Source organism: Pleurodeles waltl, chromosome 7, assembly GCF_031143425.1.
Source record: "Pleurodeles waltl isolate 20211129_DDA chromosome 7, aPleWal1.hap1.20221129, whole genome shotgun sequence".
Classification (NCBI taxonomy): Eukaryota; Metazoa; Chordata; class Amphibia; order Caudata; family Salamandridae; genus Pleurodeles; species Pleurodeles waltl.
In genome coordinates this window covers 1,085,371,351-1,085,396,982 of record NC_090446.1, presented here as the reverse complement: position 1 = coordinate 1,085,396,982, position 25,632 = coordinate 1,085,371,351, and the positions used below count along the sequence as shown (strand labels likewise).

The following is a 25,632-nucleotide window of genomic DNA, read 5'->3' as shown; positions in this document are numbered from 1 at the left end:
GTATAATGAAGTGGTTCTATGTCTAATGCCCACCTTTAAAAAGTAATCCTGTGCTTTTTTTTACATAAATTGAACACCATTGTCACTAATTAATTGTGCCAGTAAACCCTTATTAAGGAATACTTCATCCATAATTGCTAGAACATCATCATTATCAACCTTTTCTATAATTTTGATGACCGGCCATCTAGAAAAAATATTAATCAAAGCTATCATATATTTCGGATTTACACCAATTTGCCCCATGATGTCAATAGCCACAGTCTCCCATGGCTTATGTGGAACAATGGGTTTACACAAACTCAGTCTCAAAGCCCTCAATGACTTATCAGAATTAGCACACGCAAAACACCCTCTTACTAATGTTTCCACACATGTCTAAAGTAGGCCACCAATGCAATTGTTTCGTATTTTTTTTAAACAATGCTTCCATGTCCTTCAGGACATAAATTAAGCAATTTCTTCCTTAAAGTAATAGGAGGAATAATTTCCTGACCCCTTGTCAGAATGCCTTTCACAACTGACTATTCATTTTTCACCTCTCAAAATTGTCTCAAAATAGTCGACAAAACTGATTTCCTAGGCTAACCAGATTTAACAAATGCAATTACTCTTTGCAAATCAGTATTCTTGGCATGGTCTTCATTCCATTCTTCAGTCTCAACACCATCAAAACCTGGATCCAATATTGAGGCAAAGTTGATGTTTTCCTATTCAGATTCCTCACATTCTTGAATATCTAATGGCATTCTGGAAAGAAAATCAGCTACAGAATTATTTTTACCAGGAACATAGTCTATTTCATATATAAGTCCTACAGTCTCATAGGCATTCTTGCAATTGTAGCAGAGGCCCTTAACACACCTTCGGTTTTTAAAAGTTTAACTAATGGTTTGTGGTCGGTTCTAACAACACGTGCTTTACCCCATATAAATGTCCTGAATCTCTCCAATGCCCATAGACAAGCTATAGTATCCTTCTCTATTACTGAAAAACTGTGACAAAGCTTTTGAAGCATATGCAATTACTCTTTCAAATTTTTTAGTATCTTTTTAAGTCAAAACTCCCCCTAATGCTTTGTTACTTGCATCCACAGTAATATAACTCTTCAAACTGGGATCAAAACATTTAAGTACTGGAGCATTTACAATGCCATTCTTAGTTTCTTCAAACTCCCTCTGACATTCAAGAGTCCAGCAAAATTTCCTTTTGGTTTTCAAAAGTTGCCTCACCTTCAAAAGTTAACTAGAGAAATTCTCAATACATTTTGCATAAAATACTGCAAGACCTAAAAAAGATCTTAGTTCTTCCTTACTGGTAGGTGCAGGGCATTGCTAATGGCTTCCATCTCAGAAATGTTTGGTAAGGGGAATTTGTCTATGATTGTTGTTAAAGTGACGTATATCTATGCATCATCCCATTTTTCCATTGCTCCGCCTTGCAATTACAACTTGTGATACCCATTCTGATGCTTCCACTTCTTAAATAATATCAGCTTCCAGAATATTATCAATTTCTCTTTGCACTTTGTCCCTTAACATTATTGGAATATTCCTGACCTTATGAACTTTTGGTTGAGCATCTTCCTTTAATTTATCATGATGCTCAAACCCTGTAAGATTCCCAGTTTTCCCTGAGAATAAATTTGGATATTTCTTTAACACCGCATTGCCATTCATTTCACCATCATCCACAATCATCAGTGGGTCAAAACTATTGGGATTCACTATCATGTTAAGATTACCTTGGTCTTGCCGTGCTAAAAAGATGGCCCTCTTCTTGCAACATATAATTTACCCTGGCTTTTCCTATTGTTAGTCCTGAATAATAAGGATACCTATTACATCGATTTTCTCACCAGAAAATCCTTCCGGTCTACTATCCATGGAAAATAAACTCTCTCTAATATGTTCTATGAACCTTTCCCTCCATACACTTTCATTAGTAATAGTATAGGGTGAAACTGAGTCTACATAAGTTTGGATTTCCACACCTCCTATTTCAATTAAACACATAGGTTTCTTCCTTAACTTGTCATCTCCATTGTTTATATTCAACCCAAATTAATCTTCTGTGCTAAATATTCTATTAATTTGTTCCTCATCATCTGTTCTCTCTTCTTTTTTGAGAAATTTAACTTTTACACTCTTCTTAGTTTTCCAAACGTTTGCAACATGTCAAATTTTTCTACATGAGGAACATTTGACCTTAATTGCAGGACAAGCTTTACTATTTGCTAAATGTGCCTTACTCTTGCAACAGTAACATTTGAAAACTTTTTTAGATTGATAAATAATTTTTCTTCTTTTGAGTAAGCTTATTGCTTTTTCAAATACATTTGTCTTGTTTCGATTCTTCATTTTACTTATCTCGTCATCATTTGATTACTAACTTCCCCTATTACAGCTTTTACACTACGACTAGACATTTCTGCCTTTTTTACTAGTACTAAAATATCTTGTGACTCAGTATCCCCATTGACTCATAATCTTTCTTGGATTTAAGGGACCCTAGTATGCATTACAACCTAGTCACGCATTAATTATTCTTGTAAATCTTCACATTTGCAGTCCAAAGCCAGTTTGCGTAAAACAGCCACATGTTTATCAACACTATCATTAACTTCTTGTTTGCTTTGAAAAAAACAGATATCTGACTATACCAATGCAAACATTAGGTGCAAAAATACTTGTCAAAAGACTCTAAAGCATTTTCAAAAACATTAGGATCACCACCTCCATAGGTTTGTGGTAACTGTTTAAAATCCTTTGAACTGATAGGTCCCACTGAATAAAGAAAGATTTGTCTTTTTTATTCTGGAGCCATTTTACTATCCACATCAATGGTGCTTAAATAGTTTAAAAATATGATTTCCAATTAAGCCACTTAATGCATCGTTCTTCAGCAGCAGGCCAAATGGTTTGTGGTGAAGTTACATTTTGAGCACTCATGATTGCTACAACACAAAATATTAAAACAAATGAAAGACTTATTAATTTTGAGAATACAACTGCAATAATTGTTATAATGTAAAATACAGTTTCAGTATCCACTACTAATACTAACAACAAATGGGTGCATCACTTCTGGATTTTATGCACAAGAAAACGAACAGAACACTACTTACTTTAATTGGAAATAAGGAATATTTTGGTGTGTGCATCACCATAATAATTAATGAGCACAAAGAGTAAAATGTTACTGCTAAAATCACAGACAACAATGAGCACAGTAGTTGGTGTCCATGTTGCTGCAAATAACGATAGACATTTGTACACTTGTTAAATTGCTACTAATAAATTAGAACAAAAAATCTGGTGTGAGCATCACTGTAAATAATGGAGAAGAGCACACTTCATTAATTTGTGAAAATGTAATAAGTTGGTGTGCCTTTCACCGCTGATACTGGTGAACATGGTATAATATGTAAATATTTTGTAATGGTGTGTGCACCACCGTAAATAATGATGAGCCTGGTGTGCGCATCACCGTCATAAACAAAGACACAATGTAAAGTTAACATAATTTTCTTGGTGTGCGCATCACCATAAATAATAATGAGTGCATCAGTGTAAATTTCCTGGTGTGCGCAAAAATGGATGCCGTTAGGAACCACAAGCAACGGTAATCTGCGGTATAGGCAATGATAGGCGAATTGTGTAACAAGCTGGAACCAGCTTACTAGACTAATGATGCTCAGCAGGAGTCTCAAGCTGAATCTTGTGCAGTGTCTCTTACATCATTCTTAAATAAATTACTTTAAGTTAATAAATACAATTTTGAGGTTAATGTGAAAGGTTAGGGTAACACTACCTGCACTTCTGAAACCACCAATCTGTATCCTTCAAATATTACAGACTAACGTCCAACAACGTGGATCAGGTTAATGTGGAAGAGCAAGCAGCAGCATCCTTTTAACATTCAGTTGTCTCTCAACTGCCAACTTTACAATTCTAGAACTCGGTGCATGTACACATTACATTACTAGCCTTACCTTACTAAATATAACTATGCTGGACCTCAATTCCCACCCAAGACGGGGACTGGGCAAAGGCAAGATCAACTCTTATTCACCCACTGCCTCCAAGGGGAAGGGCATAGAGGAATAAACAAGAAAAGGTGAACTTACATAACTGAATGGGACTACTCTGCTATTGTGTGCACTACCTAATCAGATCGTGACTCCCTGAATTTAGGTATCCTTATGCAGGTGTGGAACACTAAAAACAATAGGAGGCAAAGTTACCCATATGTTCCCAACTTCAAATGATCTATCAGTTGTTTACAGTACGTGTACACTTACAGAATTCATCATAAATATTGCATGAGGGAGAGAGCAGAAACCGTTTCAAGAATAAAGTGGAGATTTTCTGGCACCATAGAACATACAGGTTTCAAATTCAACCTCAAATACAACTTCAAGCTTTGGAAGAATATCCCAAAATACTAGCTACAACTTGACAAGAAACACAGTCCCAAACTTTCAGATCAGGTGCAATAGAGTTTCAGAACACTGCCCTGAAAGAGTCCAGAGAACTGGGCCTCATGGGGTAAATACTCAAACAATGTCAAATGTCCAAAAATGTGCTCACGCCCTCATAGGAATCAGTATTTGAATTATTTGCTAACCTAAGGATTATTGTGCACTAACCTGAGGGGAAATTATTCAGCCTTGTCTAGTACTTTAACTGGAGTCCAAAGATGATATAAGGCTTGGTGCAAGAAGCTCATGAGGAGGCAGAATCTTAGCTCATGAAGAAAGACACTAAAAGCGTCACAGAAGCCAGGATCATGAGATCATCAGGAATGCTCACGACTGGAATAAGACCAAGCGCCGATGTGGTATTTATGCTGGAAGAAAAGAGTGTTACAGAAGGCACGTGTCGCATGTGGAAACTTGTAATATTCCAATGAACCTGGGAAAAATCCCTAGTTACATACAACAGATATCAGGGCTTGCAGGTGCAAATGGTAACTGGAAACAATTCACAAATGTAACAGAACCACCAAGTGCATGGTGGTACAGTTCAGTGAGTCACAATGGAAGGGTTTCTTAGTTCCTGGGTGTACCATCTGGTTTGTTTGGAGGGTTTGTTGGTTTTGACCGGTTTGCTGGGGGAACTCTGTTAGTGTAGTTGGTACAGTTCAGTGGGTCACAATGGAAGGGTTACTTATCTTAAAAAGTCACATGATGATCTGCAGGTGGAAACAGACTAAACATACTTAGTAACAGAACAGGAGGGTCAATGATTCAGGCTTCCTGAAGAGAAATTATGGAGTGATCAAGACATGAAGGTGCCAAAAGGAAAAGATGACTTGGAGAGATCGGGATAGAGAGGTGCCACAATGGAAGGGTGACATGAGCCCAATGAGTAAAACCCACAACACATAAGGCACAAGATAGAATTATGACAGATCTGATGAAGCCTCTTGATTAGGGTGTGGTGGGAGACAGTCTTGAAAGCCACCAAGAGGTTGAGGAGGATCAGGGTGGCCAAGTCTCATGGAGGGTTCTGATTTCATCTGTGGTAGCAATCAGGGTGGTTTCCGTGCTATGGTTGGAGTGGAATCCGGATTGGGATGAGTCCAGAGGATTGTTGTTCTCTAGGTATTCTGTGAGTTACTGGTTGATGGCCTTTCCAAGGACTTTGGCAAGGAAGGGGAGAAGGGAGACTGGTTGGTAGTTTTTGAGCTCAGAATCAGCAGAAGGTTTCTTGAGGAGGGGTTTGATCTTGGCGTGTTTCCAACCCTCTACGTAGGTGGCTAAGGTGATGGATGTGTTGAGGGTTTCTGTGAGCTTGCTGCTGATAGTGTTATTTCCGAGGTTGAACATGTCATGTGGGCAGGGGTCAGTGGGAGACCCAGAGTGCACAGAATGCATGATGTTGGCTGTGTTCTGGGTGATGAACTAGTTCTAGATGGTGATCCTGTTGTTGGCAGGGGTGTCTTTGGGGTCTTGGAGGCTGAGGGTGTCAACAGCCACAAGTTCAATTTTGAAGTTCCTGCAGATAGTGGATATTTTGATGTGGAAAAAGCCAGCTAGGGTGTTGCAGAGTTCCTGGGCGGGGCTGATGGTGTTTTCAGTTGCTGAGGGGCTGGAGAACTCCTTGATGATGCCAAAGAGTTTTTTGCTGTGGTTGGCGCTGGCATCGGTGTGGTTGGCTAAGGCCTTCTTTCTGGTGCCTTACAGAAGTGATTGGTAATGACTGAGTGATGTTTTGAAGGTGGTCCAGTCGGGTGCTCCTTGATGGTGCACCAACTCCTTTCAAATTCCTTGCAGTTGCATTTCGAGTTTCTTAGTTCCTGGGTGTACCATCTGGCTTGTTTGGAGGGTCTGTTGGTTTCGACGGGTTTGCTGGGGGAACTCTGTTAGTGCAGTTGGAGAACCAAGAGGTGACGTTTTTGATGGCTTGTTCGACATTCGAGGAAGTGTCGGGGGAAGGAGTTGAGGGCAGTGGTCCACTACTGGCTCTTGGATACTCTGTTCCAACTGCGGTGTGAGGTGCTGACCAGTCTGGTGACTTGGCTGGGGACTGCTGTGTAGGTGAAGTGGACAATTGCGTGATCTGTCTAGGTTAGCTTGGTGGTGTGGCTGTATTTGACTCTGTTGCTGGTGGTGAAGATAGAATCTAGCATGTGTCCTGCAGTGTGCTTGGAGTTGGTGACAATGAGTGAGGTCAATGTTGTTCATGTTGTCTAGGAAGTTGATGGTGTTGGCATTTTTGGGGTCGCCAAGGTGCAAATTGAGATCTTTGAGGAATATGTGTTGTTCAGTGTTGATGGCTTGGGGGGCGATGAATTTGTGGATGGCATCGCAGAAGCCAGGGCAGGGTCTGTAGTTGAGAATGTCTTTGATGGTGGTTTTGACGTCTACCCTGAGCTGGAATTTGAGGTGTTCCATGAATTTGGTGTTGTCATTTGTAGCAGTGGTGCACTGGATGGCTTCATTCTGAATGATGGCAATTCCACCTCTATGTTTCTTGGTTTTGTTGCGGTAAACAATCTTGTAGTCTAGGGGTGTGGCAGTGGTGATGTCAGGTGCAGAGGCAGAGCTGAGCCAGGTCTTGGTGTGGAAAACAGGGGTGAGGGTGGTGATGGTGTCCCATATGTCAGCCACATATTTGCAAAGTGATCAGCATTGAGCAGAAGGCAGTGGAGTTGTTTAGGTGCAGTTAAATTGGGTGAGGTTGTGGAGGTGGTATAAGCGGGTGTGTTGGTGCTGCAGGAGAACTGGCAGAGGTGTCAGACAAAGGGTCCTGTTGTAGAGCATGGAGAGGTGCAGAAGCATTTCTTGTTGTGGAGTGTGGAGGTCAGGGCTGTGAGCTCGATCCCAGAGTAGTGGAAGATGGTGGGAGTTCCTGGGAGCGGTCTAGGCATGGATGGGGGCAGATGGGCTTGTCTTTGGTTCATCAGTTGCATGCCTGCCACATGCATCCATGCTGCTGCCTCCAATAGGTAGGTCCTGGAATAGAAGCAGGGGAGGTAGGCGGTGGGAAGTGGGAACAGCACTGCGCAGCCAAACAAGAAATCGTGTTCTACCATGCAGGGGAATATGTATCTCACATAACCCCTATACAAACTCAACTGTATGTTGATGATGGTGATTATTCATAAAGCATGGCAGCTACCACAGAATGGGATTTCTGATGCTGAGGCTGTAAGAAAGTTTTGCAGGAGGTCAACAAAATATCCAGGTTTTCAAACCCTTATGAAAATTGAGATAACAGGTTTCTTGCCATAAATTGGTAGGTATTTTATTTCAGTATTTAGGGACTAGAAAGGAAAAGGCCATGCTCCAAGATGAGACTGGTAAATGCAAAGTAAAACTGCTAAAGAATCTCCAGTGGAATAAAGCATACGTCTGGCAGTGTTGATGATTCTCGATCAAATAATGGTGGGACCCTATTGTGCTGGGCTCTGTAACATATGCAGATGGTTTTGAACATCATACACTGCTCCCCAAGAAGCCAGGTATTCTGAGATGGAAGGAAATAGGACAGCACTGATGAATAAGACCTATGAGAAGTTTCACTGCAAGATTTTGCGTAAGCTACATCTGTAGTGTGACCAACTAGGGAGACTGGGGTATAGTGAGTAATGATAATAAATATGTAGTCAAATATTCACTTTAATGACAGATTGTTGAACATCAAGTGGAAGTATCAGAACTGATTTACATATCATACATACATAATAGAAACAACATGTCAGAGCATAATTTGCTTCTCAATAGTTTAAGAAACATCCAGACTATTAGGGGAAACTGAGGGGGAAAGGGCTGGGCCGCAGTTAGAAGACCACTAAGAAGGAGACTAAATGATTGAGGTCTATCAAATAGCAGCAGGCTAGTTTATCTCTGTTTTACTTAAGTGAATTCATCTTAATCCAGTGAGCAGTCACCGCTCAGCAAGCATGGAAATTATTGGCAGAGGCAGATGACCGGTCCACCAAGGATACGCTGATCCTTGTATCATCCATATAAGACATGAGTGAAGAACCAGAGGGGGTTTAGTGATGATCCCTATAGCTCTCCCCATACCAAGGCCACAGGCCTAGAACGAAAGAGGATAACCAAGTATGTGCCTCATCATGAAACCATACTGAATGTGGCCAGAGATATAGTGTAGAGTGGGAGACAGTGTTGAACGCAAGAATCAGATCCAGTAGCACTAGTGCTGTACTGTATCCACTGCCCCGCAACATACAGATTTTGTCTGCCATAGAGGGGACACCAACCAGCACGAGTGGAATCAAAGGTACTGTTATTTTTTACAAAAGTAGAAAGTTGGGTGTTAAACTCCCTTTCCTTGATGCTGGAATTCTTTAGCATGTTTGACCAATTAATGTGAGTACGTTCTTGCCTTCAAATAAATCACACTTGTAACCATTGCTCTAATAACACTATTTAAATTTGTATGTAAAACTAAAAAGCAGTTTGGTGAAGAACCAGATGGCTCTATAAAAGTCACTTCAAGAGTGCACTGATCACAATTACGCCCAACGTCGCCTCTAATGTTTAGTTTTCTTGTCTTCTACCATTAAGAATGAGAAGCAGACCAGAATAATTCCCAGATCATTTTTTAATTTCGAAAAACCATCTAAGCACTGTTAGCACCATGCACAAATGTGGTAAGCATGCTCACACCCAATTGTGATTCTGATGTTGTACATTTTGGGTGAATTGCTCTCCAAAACCATTCCTTTCCAGGCAAACGTTATACATGATTTTAGCAAGTCAAACTGCTAAGAGGATTCTGTTTGGTGAATATTAGAACAATAAAGTCCACAAAAACCTCAATAGTTAATATTTTTCCACTTGACCTATTTAGTCAGTTCAGTACTTTTCGAAGGGCCAAGAAGCCTTGAGCCTGCTTCAAATTTTATGGCACTAAACTGCATCAAGTTATTATAAAGTGTCAAATGGAAATTGACATTATCATATTACGTGTAAAATAATAGTTTATTCTACGTGCCGAATAAAATGTAATTTCCTAGGAAAAGGCATTACCTGTTCATTCATTGGCCGAATGCAGCTTGTCACACAGTAACAACTCTTTTTTTCGACAGGCCTTCACTCCTTTTTCATCCACCTATCAACTTCAAACAGTGCTTGGAACACTCGAACCTGTTAGTGTTACAGTAAATACCGAGGCAACATCGGAAAGGATGCCAGAAGCAAGGGAGACAGGTAACCTCTGATAGTCATGGTTCCTATGACGTATTCTAGTGTAACTATCATACATAATATATGTGATGGGCCAGATTCACACAAACTACATGAATCTACTACTGTAAGGTTATGATTTTATTGTGGTTCACAAAGGTTCCAGAAGTACTCAACGGACACTGAAACGGTTGCTCTTTTCCATGGACTATCCCTCAAATCCTTTGTGAAATTTATTTTCGCATGAGCAAACAGCCGCATGTAAATATTTCATGAAAAATCTCAAGCTATGCACAATACCACTTGGCATTGCTTTGTACCTTTTTTCCACAGAGAAAATGTTTACACACTGTAGAAAATCCCTTCCACTGCACCCCGCCAATTGTGATTGTTACCCACCCTTTCCCATCCTGAAAAGGGATTTTCCCTTCTGTTACAAAGTGGGAATAAGTCAGGAAAACATTTTGTCAGTTCTCACAAAGAAGAACCTTCGGGTACTGTGCACAAACCATTAAAGCATGCCTGGTGTGCGTCAGGTTTGCATTGTCTTTATGCTCAGGGTTCAACGAGAGTAATTTATTTTTCTACCTCTCACCACTGACATAAATTCAGAAATTTAACGGCTAAATGTAGAGACAGGGAAAGGGGAATGGAGTGAGAAAACAGAGCCACGGCACTCCATCAATTTTGCCTCGCCATTCGGCTGGTCAATGAGGTCTGCAGAAGGTAGTGATCAAAGTTCTGGAGTCAGCTCTCCTTAGAGACGTCTTCCTTTACACAACAAAACAATGTTAACATTTAGATTTGTAATACTGAACACTTTCTTTATTGGGGGTTATTTAACTTCACTTTATGTTTCCTACAAATAAATACCATAACATAACAATATAACATACATAACAAGGTTACACACATTCACATTAAATACTTACGTATATGTAAACTGCCAACGCTAGATGGGTTGTCTGTGCTAGCTCTCTTTAAGGGCAGAGAAAGATTGTCCACACCAACATACCGTTCACAATGAAAACAGCAGAATTTGTATGACTGCTCTTGTTAGAGTAGTCACTTGCCAAATGGTTTAGCTCACACAGGCGATCAAGCCTATGCAGAGGGGAATTGCAGTCAACGGACGTATACCATGCACACACTATTTTTCATACCAATACACTTGGAGATGACATGTCATACATTTGTTTCTGTGTGTGTGTCAGTAGAAAATATGGAAAATACGGCCCAACTCTATGTAGATTCCTCAAAATGTACCCAAAATGTTCTTGGTAAATCTCATATTCACCGCATGTTTTATTTGGTAACATTTGATCACATCTTAGGATAAAAAAAATTCTAGTTATGCGTCAAACATTTTCTATTCTATTAAGGACATCGATGCGAGGATTAAGCTATCTCTCTCTTTACTGACCCAAACAGCAGCCAATCAAAATACAGTAAATGAAAAAACTACACATCCCATGATGTTTGCCACTAGGTCACATGGTCCAATCACCAACATCGACCTTTGTCCATAAATGCCTTGAACCACGATGCCACTTCCTCTTTCTTTGGTAAAGTCAGATAATGTTCAAAAATGATACCGAAACTTCTTACATAGACTTGAAACCAGGAGTCAGGAACAACAACCCCAACCGAATGTCACAAGGACTCAATGAGAGCACAAACTTGTAGAGAAAAATCTCCCAGGAAGAAATCGAGTAAAGGGATCCTCATCCAGAAGCAGAGGATAGATTCAGGTAGTCTTCTGATCACACCCTATAAAATAACAGGTAGATAATATCCAGAAGATTGAACAAATTTCAATAAGAACTGATAATCAATCCGTATAATCAAAACGGGTGGGTAACAAATATTGACCAAATACAATCAAATTAACAGACACTTTTGAGTCAATCAATCAAATACCTTCCCATGGGCCGGATAATCCTCACCTCCGTGTCCTTAATATAATTGAAAATTCTTGACGCGTAAGCTAGAAATTTCTTTATTTTATGTCCGGACCGGAGACTCTGATTATGCTAGTTTAAAGCTGTTCCATTACCACAGTAGCTACATCCACCACAGGTTTGTGATAAAACTTACGAAAAGTAAGCTCTGAATACCAATCAGCTGCCTTCCTAATGTCTTCTAAGCGAGAACCTAAAGCATAAGAATTGGAGGCCATAGCTCCTCTAGCAGAATGAGCCCCAAAATGTTTGGTGTCTATGCCCGCTTCATTCATTAACCATCTCATCCATCTAGATAAAGTGGCTGACGTAACAGGTTTGAAAGGTTTTTGCAAAGGAATCAATAATTGACCATTAATATCTTGTCTAAATTCTTCTGTAACTACTTCATACTCCTTTAAACATTGAACCACACATAACTTTGAATTATCTGGATACATTGGATATGCTACTGACCTGTACTTCGTTTTTGTCCTTCTGGTAACTGTAAAGGTAACCCCTTCGGAGGAATACACTCTACCAGCTATATCTAGAGCTTTAACATCTGACACCTTCCTACAAGAAATCAGACATAATAACATGGTCAGCTTAGCTGAAATCTATTTGCGAGATAAGTATCTATTGACAGGCCAAGAATCTAAGAATTTTAAAATAATGTTAACATCCCATAACACTGAAAACTTTGCTTGCGGAGGATTAGATAAACGGATGAGGAAGGGGAAAAAGAAGAATCCTTCTGTGAACTATAGTTGTGTTCTCCTCCACGCTTCTTGCACAGTTTATCAAAGGCGTCAGCGTGTACCTCACGAGACCCTGCGAGTGAGTCTTCTAAATTTTTTGCTTTAGATTTTACTTTTGTTCCTTTGGGTTGTGAGAGTTATCCTTGAACCCAGCCATGGGAACGTGCGTAATCAAAAAGTTGACCTGAAAAAGGTCCTAAGGTTCTCACCAGGGCATCATTCACAGATTGTTGAACCAGAGTATCAAGGGCTTCCACTAGGTTAACCTCCAGTTGGTTACCTATCTCATCACGGTAGAATTCTGCCTCTTGGTCATTCCACTGAGCCATGATAAAGAATGAACAGAAATAAAGTATAATATAATGGACCAAAAACTGTCCAAAACAGTAGGGGGAGTGCAAAACCCCCTCACTGGCAACAATAGAGCCCAATAGAGTGTGGAAGGAGCTGCCTGTGAAGCACTGTAGGCTAGAACCTCATTTATTTAACAGCTCACGCTATTTTTATTATAGCTGGGCGTTAGGGAGCAAGAGGAAACAAAGCAGAGCAGGGATCCTGGCCAGCGCGAGTCTAGAAAACGAGCCGATCTCTCAGGAGAAAGAGAAACTGAGAATCGTCTCGTTTCCGATGCGTGAGGGGTAAGAATAGAAATAGGACTACGTGAGCAACACGTAGTCCGCTCCTGCTCCACAAAAAGAAAAACAAGGACAAATAAATCGGCAAAACGCCGAAAATCACGGCGCGAGGAGCGCTTCAAATGCTACACCATGCACGTGAAATTGCGCCGCTAAATATATAAAAAAACAATACATTGCCATAAATATAAACATGTAAACAAAATTTAGAGTAAGAAATATGGGTACTTATCTGCTGCGGAGCAGCAAAGAAAGAGGAAGTGACATTGTGGTTCAAGGCATTTATGGACAAAGGTCGATGTGGTGATTGGACCATGTGACCTAGTGATAAATATCATGGGATGTGTAGTTTTTTCATTTACTGTATTTTGATTGGTTGCTGTTTGGGGCAGTAAAGAGAGAGATAGCTTAATCAGATCCTCCAGTCCTGACATAGAATAGGATATTTGTAACATCCCCTAAAAGAAATTGGGAATCAGATATTATCCGGTTTAAGCAATCTTTAATACTGCAACAGTCTCACTGTCTCCCAGAACAAGGTTAGGAGCATCAGATTTCACTGCGTCTTAAATAGGATATTTATAACACCACCCTCACCTGCCACCACCCCCCCGGGAAACTGGGCATTAGATATTATCCAGTTAAAGCAATCTAGAATAGTGTAACATTCTCAACACCTCCCATAAGATTAAGGGCATCAGATGGTATCTTTTGACCTGGAGCCGTTCAGTTACCACAAACTATTAACTGTAATTTGGCAGTCACAAGAATACCTTTCTTACCTTTTGAAAAAAAATATATTTTATTGGACTTCCTATTGAATGTATACCTCTTAAACAGATTTGTTTTGTAATAATACAAGAAAACGTGTACCAGAGGATAATGGTACATAGATAGGGTGGGCGCCGGGCATTTACCCACTTATCAAATTCATTTGTATTTGTACATGCTACTCAATGTAAGACATGGAGAGGCTTTGCCAGCGGCCAGGCACAACGAAGCTGGCTGCACTAAAGACTATTTAAGATTATGCACTGTCGGGTGGTTCTGTGGCGGATCCAGAATCGTCTTTAAAGCTGGTGGAGTGGAACGCAGCAATCTTTTTTTGGAACCCCACCACCACCCTCCATGACCTCCTTCTCACTACCACTCTTCAACAGTGCACCCCATCCCTCCGCATCCTCTCTCTGACAAACATTTCATTTTTTTAAGTGCTACTCATAGTTCACTCACACTCAGTTCTGTGATCTCCATGGTACAAGTTCCTTGCAGCAATCACATTAACTATCTCTGCCACTTTATGAAGAGCCAAAACTGACTCAAGACTAAATTCCGATCTCTCACTAGTAGGAACATTATTCACCAAAGTTATCTTGACATTTTAATTGTTGCCTGAAAACTATTGGAGGAACAAGAAAATTCACCTGCTTTTAAACTAAAAGTTATTTATAAACACAGCGCTCCCCCACCCAACTAAAGTCAGCACCAGAATAGCTGTGGCATGTCCTCCTTCAACTCTTCCAGCAACTCATCTTCCAATAATCTCTGCAGAGCAGTCTTATACATGATAATTTGGTCTACTGTGCCACTTTCCCAGCTGTAGTTTTAAATGTTGCAATTTTGACATTGAAGCAAGTATCAAGTTATGATACCAAGAGAAATTCACTATTTCCTTTGTTAGACCTAACAGCCTTAGGGTGGTCTTCTACTAACCTTTTGTCTGCCTCCCTCCATTTTTCTGATCTTGTTGTTGCTGGTTTTAGGACTCCGCGCACTTTACTACTGCTGACAAGTGCTAACGCACGGGCTTCTTCCCAAACTGGTATATTTAATTTACTTATACGTCCCCAGTAAAGTGCACTACATGTGCCCGGGCTAGTAAAATAAATGCTACTAGTGGGTCTGCAGCATTGATTGTGCCACCCACATAAGTAGCCCTTTAACCATGTTCCAGACCTGCTACTGCAAGGCCTCTGTGTGCATGCAGTTTTACTCCCACCTCAACTTGCCATTTAAAACCCTTTGCCAAGACTTAAACCCCCCTTTTATTGTAAGGTAGGCCTTATGTGCCCGACAGGGCAGAGTGCAGTCTAATTAAAAGGCAGGGCATTTACCTGTAAGCTTTACATGTCCTTGTAGTGAGAAATGCCCTAAGTCGCTATGCCTCCTCTCAAAGGCCAGCATTAGGAATTCCTTGAAATACTTGAAAGCTGTAATTTCTGATCAGAAAGGAGTGGCTACATCATGTTTCATATCTTTGAAATGGTAATGATACATCCTCTTTACTGGTAAACTAAGATTTAACATTGCTATTTTAGAAATGCCACTTTTAGAAAGTAGATATTCATCTGCTCTTACTGGTCTATGTGCCTTACAGCCTGTCTCCATTCCATGTCTGATCTGTGCTGGGTGACAGCTCCTCCTGTGCATTCCATCCATACAGCCATAACCCCAGGACACTGAACTGCATCTGCATTCATCTGCATACTGCTGGGTCTCCCTGGGCAGGAAGGGCAGAGGGGCTTTTACTTACACTTTAAAGGGTAGTGGCCTGACCCCACACAAAGGACTGACAACATCCCACAGATCTCCTGGCATACAGGGGTGGGCTGAAAGGGGAACTGGTGCACTTCAAAACCACTCTTTGAAGTCTACCCCACATCAAAAGCATATTTGAGTATACGTACAGGATCTCTGACCCCCTCAAGTCAGACACTTCTGAACCTGGAAGTGAACCTCTGTTAGATGGACTGCTGTACTGCATAAATGACTCAACTGGACTGTTTTTCAGCAAGGACTGATTTTCTGCTTGTTGCACTGTTGCCTGGTACTCTGACCCTGCTGGAAGGACTCTGCCTTCCCACCAGGGTGATCTCCATGGGCTTGCTGGATTTCCCTCTGTTCTACTACAGTCTCAGGGACATCAAAAACTTCCCACAACTCTCTTGGTGCTACTGGAATCTGCTCTCTGTGTGCTTAGCCCATCCTTGAGGTGCCCCCCTCCACTCTCTGGGCCTCAGAATTGGGTTCTGCAGCGGGAAATCTGCCAAAATAGATGCATTGTACCGCGTGCAGCATAAAAATCAATGCATCACTCCGGATGGAGCAGAAAAATCAACACATCGCCTGGCCCGCAGCAGAGAAATTGGCACATTGAATCTCCAATGACGACACTGCGGCTGCCTGATTATGACACATCGTATTTACCTCAACAGAGCCTGGCGACGATGCAGCGACCCAACTACGTGGGAAATGTGGATGCATCATGCCCTCAGTGTCACCGCATCACTCCACCCAAGGTACTCTTTCAGTGGGCCTGACGTGGGTTTTGTAACTGGCCTACCCTTTTTCACGGTCGGCCTTGATTCTGGATATGCATCAGTCTCTTGCGACCTCAGGTAACCTTTTGACTGCTACTGACTTCTAAGCAATGTTTTCACATTTAATATGTCAAAATTCATATCTCAACTTCCACTGGATGGAGTTTTGTCATTTTGGTCTTGTTTTAATCAGATCCATGCTCTCTATTTTCCTAACCTGGTGTGGGGTCTTTTTGTGGTGTTTTCACTGTGTTACTGTGTGAGTTATTGCACAAATACTTTACACATTGCTTTCTAAGTTAAGCCTGCCTGCTCTGTGCCAAGCTACCCAAGGGTGAGCACAGCATAATTCAGGTTGTATTTTGATTTACTCTGACTAGGATTGTAGTCCCTACTTGGACAGGGCGCATGCCTCTACCAACTAGAAACCCAGTTTCTAACAACATTTCATACCTACTTTGTGTACATCTTCACAAAAAACCTGTAGTTGTCCTCTAACCTGCTCCACTGTCCCTGACTCTCCAGAAAACTCATGTTCAGCACTACTGTACCACTTTGAATGCAAAAGCCAGGGCATGCAACTGGCATTGCTCCTGAACTGCCACTGAGTTGTTGTCATCCAATGCTCAGGTATGAGTGAAGGAGTAGTCACTTACTGCAGGGCTTTGCTTGTTATGGTGGTATTGCATTTGCAATATAAATGACAGTGGGAAAGCACAGGATAGTTTCATCTGGTAGCATGAAAAGTTATGGTACCTCTTCAATATGCATAAACCATTTCTGAATATATGACTTGTTAAAATCAGCACACATCATGTCAACTACACAATGCATCACTCTGATAGGTTTGCAGTGGGTGTCAAGTTATGTTACCACAAAGTGAAGGTCATAGGCAAAACAAGAGAATTTACCTGACTTCAACAACCTTAATGCAGCAATCACACTGGTGCCATTGCCTGACTCCACAAATCCCAAATGTCATTGAGAGTTAGAAAGCAACTGTGTTGCGTGCTCTGCCGGTCTCTGTGGAATTTGTTACTAGCACCTCCCATGCTTATGAAGAACCATAAGTTAGTCATGATTCAATGTCTATTCGCTTGTCCTGTTCTTCAGCTGTCTGTCAGTCAAGGTGGATGTGCCCCAGTATGTGGTAGTCAATTCATTCACTAATAGCCCACATGTTGATACTCAGATTCAGTTTACTGACCTTGGACTAGGGTAATATTTTTCCCACTCAGATATTCGCCTGCTTGTAGAACTCCACTATAACCTTGTATACAAATTCGTACTGGCAATTTCTCAGCAGTCGTCTCACATTGCTTAGTTATTTGAAATCATGGATTTCTACGAAGAAGGAGCTCTGCTGCTGGCATTATATCACATTTGGCACTCAGCATCTGTGCTGAATCGTACTTCCTAGGCCACGTCTTGCTTCTATTGTCACTTAATTAGTTTGTCACTTCTAGCTAGCATTGTATCTAATTATATCGCTGTGCACTGGGATGCTGGTAGTCTTTGGTTTATGCAGAGGGTCTAAAACACAATGTATTATCATGTATTATTTTTATGGGCCTTCCTTCAGCCATCCCTGCATTGTGACAACTAGGATGAACTTTTTGTCACTAGTGATGTTCTGAAATAAGACTTTCCTCCAAGTCACAGAAGCAGGACCATAGCCAAAATCTTGATTGTCATTAAGATCAAGCTCAAACTCTTTATTTTCTGATTGGTGATGAAGTTTGAATGTTAAGCCGCAAAATCTCTGGCAATATCACCATTCCTTGACCTTCTGGCATCAGCTGGGTTAACTTGCTGCCCTAGCATCAGTGCACTGGTGGCCATCCTTTGTCATGCACTTGTATTATCTGACTTCAACAGTTTGTATGTACAAATTGGTATGAAAAAGATGATAGTAGTCATTCGGCATGATTTAGATCTGATGGCATTACCACCAATCCACTGCAGCAGTGGACCCGAGTATGCCGTCAAGTGGCGGGTTCCCGCTGACTGAATTGGGACGGAGGGAGGCCATCGCAGGACCCAATAGACATTTTACAATGGCAGTGGCTATTGAAGAGAGGTAAGTAACACACACACTATACCTTAGCCATATATGTCTCCCTGCACTAAACAACACACCACATACACACTATTCTCCAGTGTCATTCCACCACAACACGTACATGCCAAACATCCATGACACAACATACACAAACTACTTACACTACACCCACATACAACACAACCACAACAACTAAACTGACTACACACTCATAGACATAAACACACACAATCTGACACAACTACACACATCACAACAACAACCACCGCACAACAATGACACTCACCTGAATGTTACGTAACAACACACATCAAAACATACACAACATCAGACCCACATGCAAGTGACACACAATCTGACACAACCACATCACCCACTCTAGCTCCCTCCAGCTCAACCAGCCAATCCAATCACACAGACACACACAAGTACTGACTCACATACACAACTGGAAGCACAGCATCACAGGTACAGGACCCCTTGCCATGTGCACACATGGACATAGGTGACAAGTGTGAGTGTTCAGCATTGTGGTACCAGCATTCACTTGACATCTGTGTATGTGTGTGCTATGTGCCCTGTCCAGTGTTTCCCCATCCATGTCTCACACAATTGACAGCGGGACCGTTACCAACAAAAGATCTAAATAAGACCCATAAACTTTCCACAGGCCATTTTTAGTCTGACTACTGCATGTTGTTTGAGACAGGTGTTGTACCTGCATTGGCATTTTATTGACGACGTTGGTAGCCTCTGCACATGCTAATTTAGTGTGATGTACCTGCAGAGTATATGCTTTGTTGGTAGCATGGCACCATACACTAATTGAGGATACCCTGCAACTGCCACAGATGTGGTAAACCACACCCCAACTTTACATATTCCCCTGCCCGAGATATATATTTGGGAATTAGAAGACATTTACAGGAGAAGTCAATCTCTCCAACAATGGAGTGTCCTACTGTAAAAAAGAATGTACTGTTGGGACAAAATGTAATTCTCTGTGGCTCTCAGATGGTAATGCATAAAGTTGTCTCTCACATGATGCCACAAGCCTAACGCTTCCTGCAATCTCAGTCTCTCTAGCAGTGCAGTATCTGCCCGTCAAATATAAACTGACTTTTGAGAACAAATGTTATGTGTCTCCTAGGAGGTAACACTTGGCGATTTTTACTTATGTGATTCTACAAGTGAATGAATGGCCTGCCTCTCTCAGGCTCTCAAACAGTGATGTGTTGTTCTGTTAAAAATATATGTGCTTTACAAAATTGATGTGTTCTTCTCTCAGGAGGAAACTTGGTTCCCCAGTGCTGTTATAATTCAACAGGCCCTGTCGGCCTACATCTCTATTATTGCAGAATTCACTCAAACTCTAAGGGCCATATTTATGAAGGCCCTAGTGCTACCTTGCGCCACATTAGTGTCATTTTTTATATGCTAATGTGGCATGAGGTTGGCAAAAATGCTGCGCCATATTTACAAAGTAGTGCAATGCATACACTGTGCCACTTTGTAAACCATTGCACCACATTATGCCTGCACCAAGCATTATGTATGCAAGAGGGGTGTTCTGGCGTTAGGAGGCCCAGAAAAATGGTGCACTGGAATCTGTGAGAGTCCACTGCGCCATTTTTAGGGCCATTTGTAGGGCCATTTTTTAACTCCTGCCTACGGCAGGTGTTAAAATGAAGCTCCCATTGTTTTCAATGGGCCTCCTTTTGCAGGATTAGCGTCAACATTGTGCGAGGTAATTCTGCAAATCGCCAAACTAGCATCAAAATTTCTGACACTAGTGCCCTAACATGCGCCATGTGTGCTGTATCATAAATACAATGCACACATGGTGGCGTTAGGTACCAGTGGGGGGGGGGCACAGAGAAAGTGCTGCATCAACTCTGATGCACCACTTTTTCATAAATATGGGCCTAAGTTTAGAGCAGCAGGGCTATCTCCGTGCCAGATAACGACTGCACACCCTGCCTGCTCATCTCACTCTGTAGCAGTGCAGTAATATCTTAAACTGTGTGTTATCTCGGACTAGAGGATATCAAATGGCAAATTAAACTGCAAGTGATTAATCAAAGTAAAAATCAAATGGTAAACCAAATACCTTTCTCAGTATCTCTAATGTCCACAATGTTCCTTATGTCGCAGTGCAAAATGTGTTTTCAGTCTAGCTCAAACGTTCTATAATCCTCTCTGAGGATTTCATCAAGAAGGTAAAATAAAGAGTTGTTGCCGTGGCTGATTCACCTTTTTGTCTGAATATTTATTTTATTTTTATGGCCACGAAACAACACAACTAAATTAACAACTGGCCCAATCCCTGCCTTCCGTGCCTCACAATATACCTAGGATACAACTAGTCCTACTTTGAAAATCCGCATATCACACTACCCTGCTTCTACTCTCTGATGACAAGTTGTAGCAGATTGACATTTTATAGCCTAGCTTGAAAACTTCTCAAGCCTTGGTTAAATCTCGAATTGCTAAAAACAAATGGGAGATCCAAGTCTGGCCACTGAAGGCATTGAGTTAATGGCAATTGTCTGATAGTGACATCTTCACATCTAAACCCATTGGTCTGAACGCACTTCTAATATCTTTCGGCATTGCAACCCAAATATTTTTCATGTATGGAAGTAAATGCAGTGTATCTGTTAGCCTGTCACAGTCAGGGCATGGATATTTTGGCTGCAGATTTTTATACACAGGGTGAGATTCTGGAATGATAGATTGTGGTGGGACCAGGTATGGACTCCGACATGGTAAACTAGTGCATTGTTAGAAAAATCACGGTTCCTTGAGAAAACCTGATCTAAACTGTTGGTAGCAATGACACAACGGAGCAGTCGTTCCCTAGAAAAATGAGGTATGCATATTTAAGCGGGACAAAGCTAATATTCAAGTCAGAAAACAAAACATTGAATTCCGAACTAATGTAGTGAAAAGAGGTTAATGTAGTTATTAAAACAAGAAAAAAACGAGAATTGTGTTGTAAAAGTCAAAGTTAGTCCGTGTGAATAACTAAAACTGGACACTGCAAGACATTCTTACACCAAACATGAAAACAAGAACAAATTACCAGCATGTTCTTCTGCCTTAAAAGATGCTGTCAAGGCAGGGGCCGAGCCTGTTACCTCTCAAGCTGGTACACGTAAATGATTACAATGTCCTGTTACCCTTCTGGGGAAGTCCAGCCTAAAAACCCAGTTGCTCAAACATGATGTATAACATCATACTGCTCACTTACAAACTTACTGAGTGGCTCTAGTTTCCAAACCATGATTTAGCAGTGGAAGGAAGGCTCAACCACTCACTCCAGTCATGGTTTCAGAATGGGTTGCAGCACCCACAAGTTTACTAGTTCTCCCTCAGCCTCCTATCTCCAGCCTCTTATTTTCATGAGGCGGCAAAAGGCCAGCTGATATGACCCTTGATAGCACTTTCAAATATAGGATACAAGGGTGAAGTAGGATTTTGTCATCAGTCCTTCCCTAGCAGATGCAACAACATGTCTTCCTCTTTTGTACTTCGTCCAGTCCAGTTGCGTTCTGATAAGCTGTCCACAAGAAGATTGATCTATAGAGCATACTTGCTCGTTATTGGTGGCAACTTCTAATCCAATCATAAGAAAACTCTCAGTCAAAAATGACCCTACTTTTGCAGTGCTTTTTGATACTTTTTGATAAACAATCCAGGAAGCCTTCTGCTGGCAAGTGTGTGGAGCTTAAAATGACCACCCAGCAGCTGTCTGACTCAGACGAGGGAACTCTCCTCTTTGAAAACCAAACCTGGCTGGTGATAGTGTCAAGTTACTTCCAACACTTAAACAGGTTGTCTGGCAACAGGCCACTAGCAAGGTCCACCACTCACAAGGCCATTGTTAATCATCTACATGCTGAATGTCCAAGGCTTGCACTGAGCTGTTTTTCTGCCATCAAGTCAGTCAAATTGTCTTCTATCAAGAAGGGCTTTCACACCTCTTAAGAATTAATCACCATCACTGGAGAACGGTGTTCCTTGTCACAGCCGGTTGAACTTCTGGTCAGGTTTTGAGGTAGAAACAAACATGTTTTATCAAATTTAACTGTGCAGTCTATCATAAAAATCGTTATTATCAATGGTTTAGAATAATTCTTTTATATATTATAACAGTGCAGGGATAAAATATGTAGCTTTCGACTAGCCTGACATATAGGAAACGACTTTTCACTAAAAGTAAGCTTTTACTGCAGGAAAAACTATTTTAGCCTGTAGAATAAAAAGAGCATTCAAGTCCTGACACTGCAGAGACTTACCCATCACAGTAGAAGGTGTGCCTCACTTTTGCACTTTATAACCTAAACCTAAGGCACTATCTGTGGTTGATGAAGCTAATGTAAAAATGTTTTTAAGTATGTCTGAAATAGTTTCCTTTGAAATAAGGCTGCTGGAGCATTGCACACCAGTTTAGAGCTTCAGTGGCAGGCCAGAAGTAATGATTTTATATTTAGGTGGTGCTGTATATGTACACTGCATCCTTCAGATAATATTTATATTGTATGCTACTGATCCGCCTCTAGCATCACAATACTTACTGGCCTTACTGAAAATCAGATGTGTCAACTGGGGTTAGCCAATTGTTCACCATGTGTAGAGGACAGCACAAATGTAGTGAGAACTGTTTAGTAATTTTACAGTGCCAAATATCAGAATATTCCAGTAACTCCAGTTTCATTAAAACAAAACAAAAACTGGGTAGACCATGGGAAAAGTTGACTTCTCTTTAGAGAGGAGTTTCTTCCATCTCATGGATAAACCTCTTTACTGCCTGGAATAATACCTTATACCACGCGTTCTGCTCCAAGAATCTATTTACAAGGGCTCAGTTTGGTTAGTGTGGATGCTATTGCTTTCCAGTGTCTTCTTTGGGTCCAATGTATTCTTCCTCCCTAGTGGTGGTTAAAATTAAGGGGGCGGTGAGCGGATGATAGCTGTAGCCCTGTGTTTGAGCAAAATGTGTTGGTTCTGTGAAAATGGATTTGGATTGTCATTTCATCTGTATGCTTATTATTCAGAACAAAAATACCTCCTTTGCTGGACAGACAATTGTACGTTTGATGGCAGAACCTCAGAGATTTACTTGGCAAGCACTGAGGGGAGCTATTTTGGTTTATGCAAATATATTATAATTTTCTACTTGTAGCTGCTCTTATCAACAGCAGGTGGGACAAAGGCTTGGCAGTCATTTTAATGCAGCATTTATCTGTTTAAAAGTAATGCAGAAGTGATAGTAATGCAGAAGTGATATATCAATGATGTAATTCTTATGAATTTTTCGGTGAGTCAATTAAGACCGTACCCCATACATCAAATTGAGAGATGACTGCCAACCCAGTGGTCATCTCTGTATACTGAAAGGAACTGCCATGACAGCGGTTGCATTCAAGGTACAAAAAATCAGTGTTGATGATTGTTCAACAAACGTTACTTTTTTTTTTAGAAACCAACTCCCAAAGCTGGAGTTGGTTTCTAAAAAAAACATAAAAACAAATGATTTCTGCACTCTAGGGCATTTCTCCCAGAGTGCGGGGGTCACTATAGTTTTTTTCTGTCCCTCACTGCCAGCCTCTTCCTGGCAGTGAGGGAACCAAAAAAAACCAGTCTCATTGTCTCTTCTAAATAGAGCATGTGGTGTGATGGCTATAGTCCCTACTCCTTCGGCCATCAAAGTAAGCTTTCCATCGGCAGAGCCAATGTGGGCTTTGCCAATGGAAAGTTTATGGCTTGTCCACTTGTCTCTAAAGAGGCAGGTGAACTGAGAGTTTGCCATTTGTGATGGAGAACCCTGTCTGCCAAGCTGTGAATCTGGCCCTGAGTAAGTCAGCTGTTACTGAGCCTTGTTAAGGTTAGTTCTATTTGTAAATATAAGTCCAGCATTCAACTACATTTTAACAGGATTACTTGGGCCTATGTACTCTACTACAAATGTGCCTGTACACTTTTAACCTGATGTTTAACCTGATGTTTCAATTGCATATTTGTCTTCAGCTTTGGCAATGTGATAGGAATGGAAGTTATAATCGAGCTGTATAACTAATCAATGACAATATAAATTGTTAATCAGCATGATTTTGTATATATTTCAAGGGTGTCTTAAACGAGGGTGCTATATTCCTGTCTTAAAGAAATGCAGTTTGGCCTATTGGCTTTAGTTTTCTACTTCTGGCTGAGTCCACTTCAGTTCACCAGCAGTTTATTTTTTCACACCTATTCCCTACACCTACTTTTTCAGAACAAAAGGCACATTCTCTTCTGTCATAGCAATCCACTGTCAAAGGAATCTGACAGCTTCCACAAAGGCTGGCCTGTCTATCATTGACCTTCTGTTTTAGCTGCTAGCATTCAATAGGAAGTCACAACACAGTATAGTTTGAATCACAGATGTATTGTAGACAGCTAGTACCCCTTCTCACTGGAAACAGGGACACAAGAATGCCAAGAAGGTAATGTTTTGCTTTGATTCGAGAGGGACCAGAGGAGCTTAACTTTGGAAGGCATTAAGCAAGAAAGAGAGCAACTGTGAAAAGGATAAGTCTACCATCTTGCACAACTAGAATATAAACCTTGTAAGCTAAATGTTGCCATATTTCAGAGCAGTGAATCAGGATCTCAATCTTACTGCAAAGTAGAGGAGGGGAATTTGCCAGAAGTCTGCATGATTCACTCAGGTAGATTCATTGAACACTGCTGGTTTAACCTTTTAGAAACTGCAAACTCCACTCTGACCTCAGAGTGCTGGCTGGAACAGAGAAGCTTTGAAAAGACTATCTTGGAATAATTAATATCATGGTAAAAGATGTAGGAGTGTGACTCCTGTTTCAAATTGAATCACTTACTCTGAAAAGCTACTCTCAATGACTGTGAAGGTTAATTCTTGTTGACCTAAGCCACAGCTTTCCATCATGGTTCAAATGGTGGATTTTGACATCAACAAAAGTAACTAAGTGTGAAGGTAAAACTGTGGAGAGGTGCGAAAGACTTGATCTTGCCTGATCTTGCTCCATGGATGGTCTTCCAGAGTGGATGCTTAACAATTTGGTGCTCCGTATTGAGAATCTATCCAGCACACTTGAGTTCCAGGCTTTGTGCTTTTGGAACCTTATGAAACTTTTAGCATTGTTGACTGTTAGACCTGACAGCCGTAGGGAGGTCACCCCTAACTTTTTACCTGCCTCCCTACGCTTTTTAGATACTGCTTTTTCTGA

At 41.1% G+C, this 25,632-nt stretch overlaps 1 protein-coding gene across 2 annotated transcripts in view; it reads left to right on the top strand.

The window, feature by feature from the left end:
• The window catches only part of TOM1L1 (target of myb1 like 1 membrane trafficking protein), a 501,668-nt gene that overhangs the window by 394,339 nt on the left and 81,697 nt on the right, over window positions 1-25,632 (top strand). For both annotated transcript variants that reach the window (XM_069200030.1, XM_069200031.1), the window contains one exon: window positions 9,568-9,688. In XM_069200030.1, coding sequence (XP_069056131.1) covers window positions 9,568-9,688 — 121 coding nt within the window. The remainder of the gene's footprint in view (window positions 1-9,567; window positions 9,689-25,632) is intronic.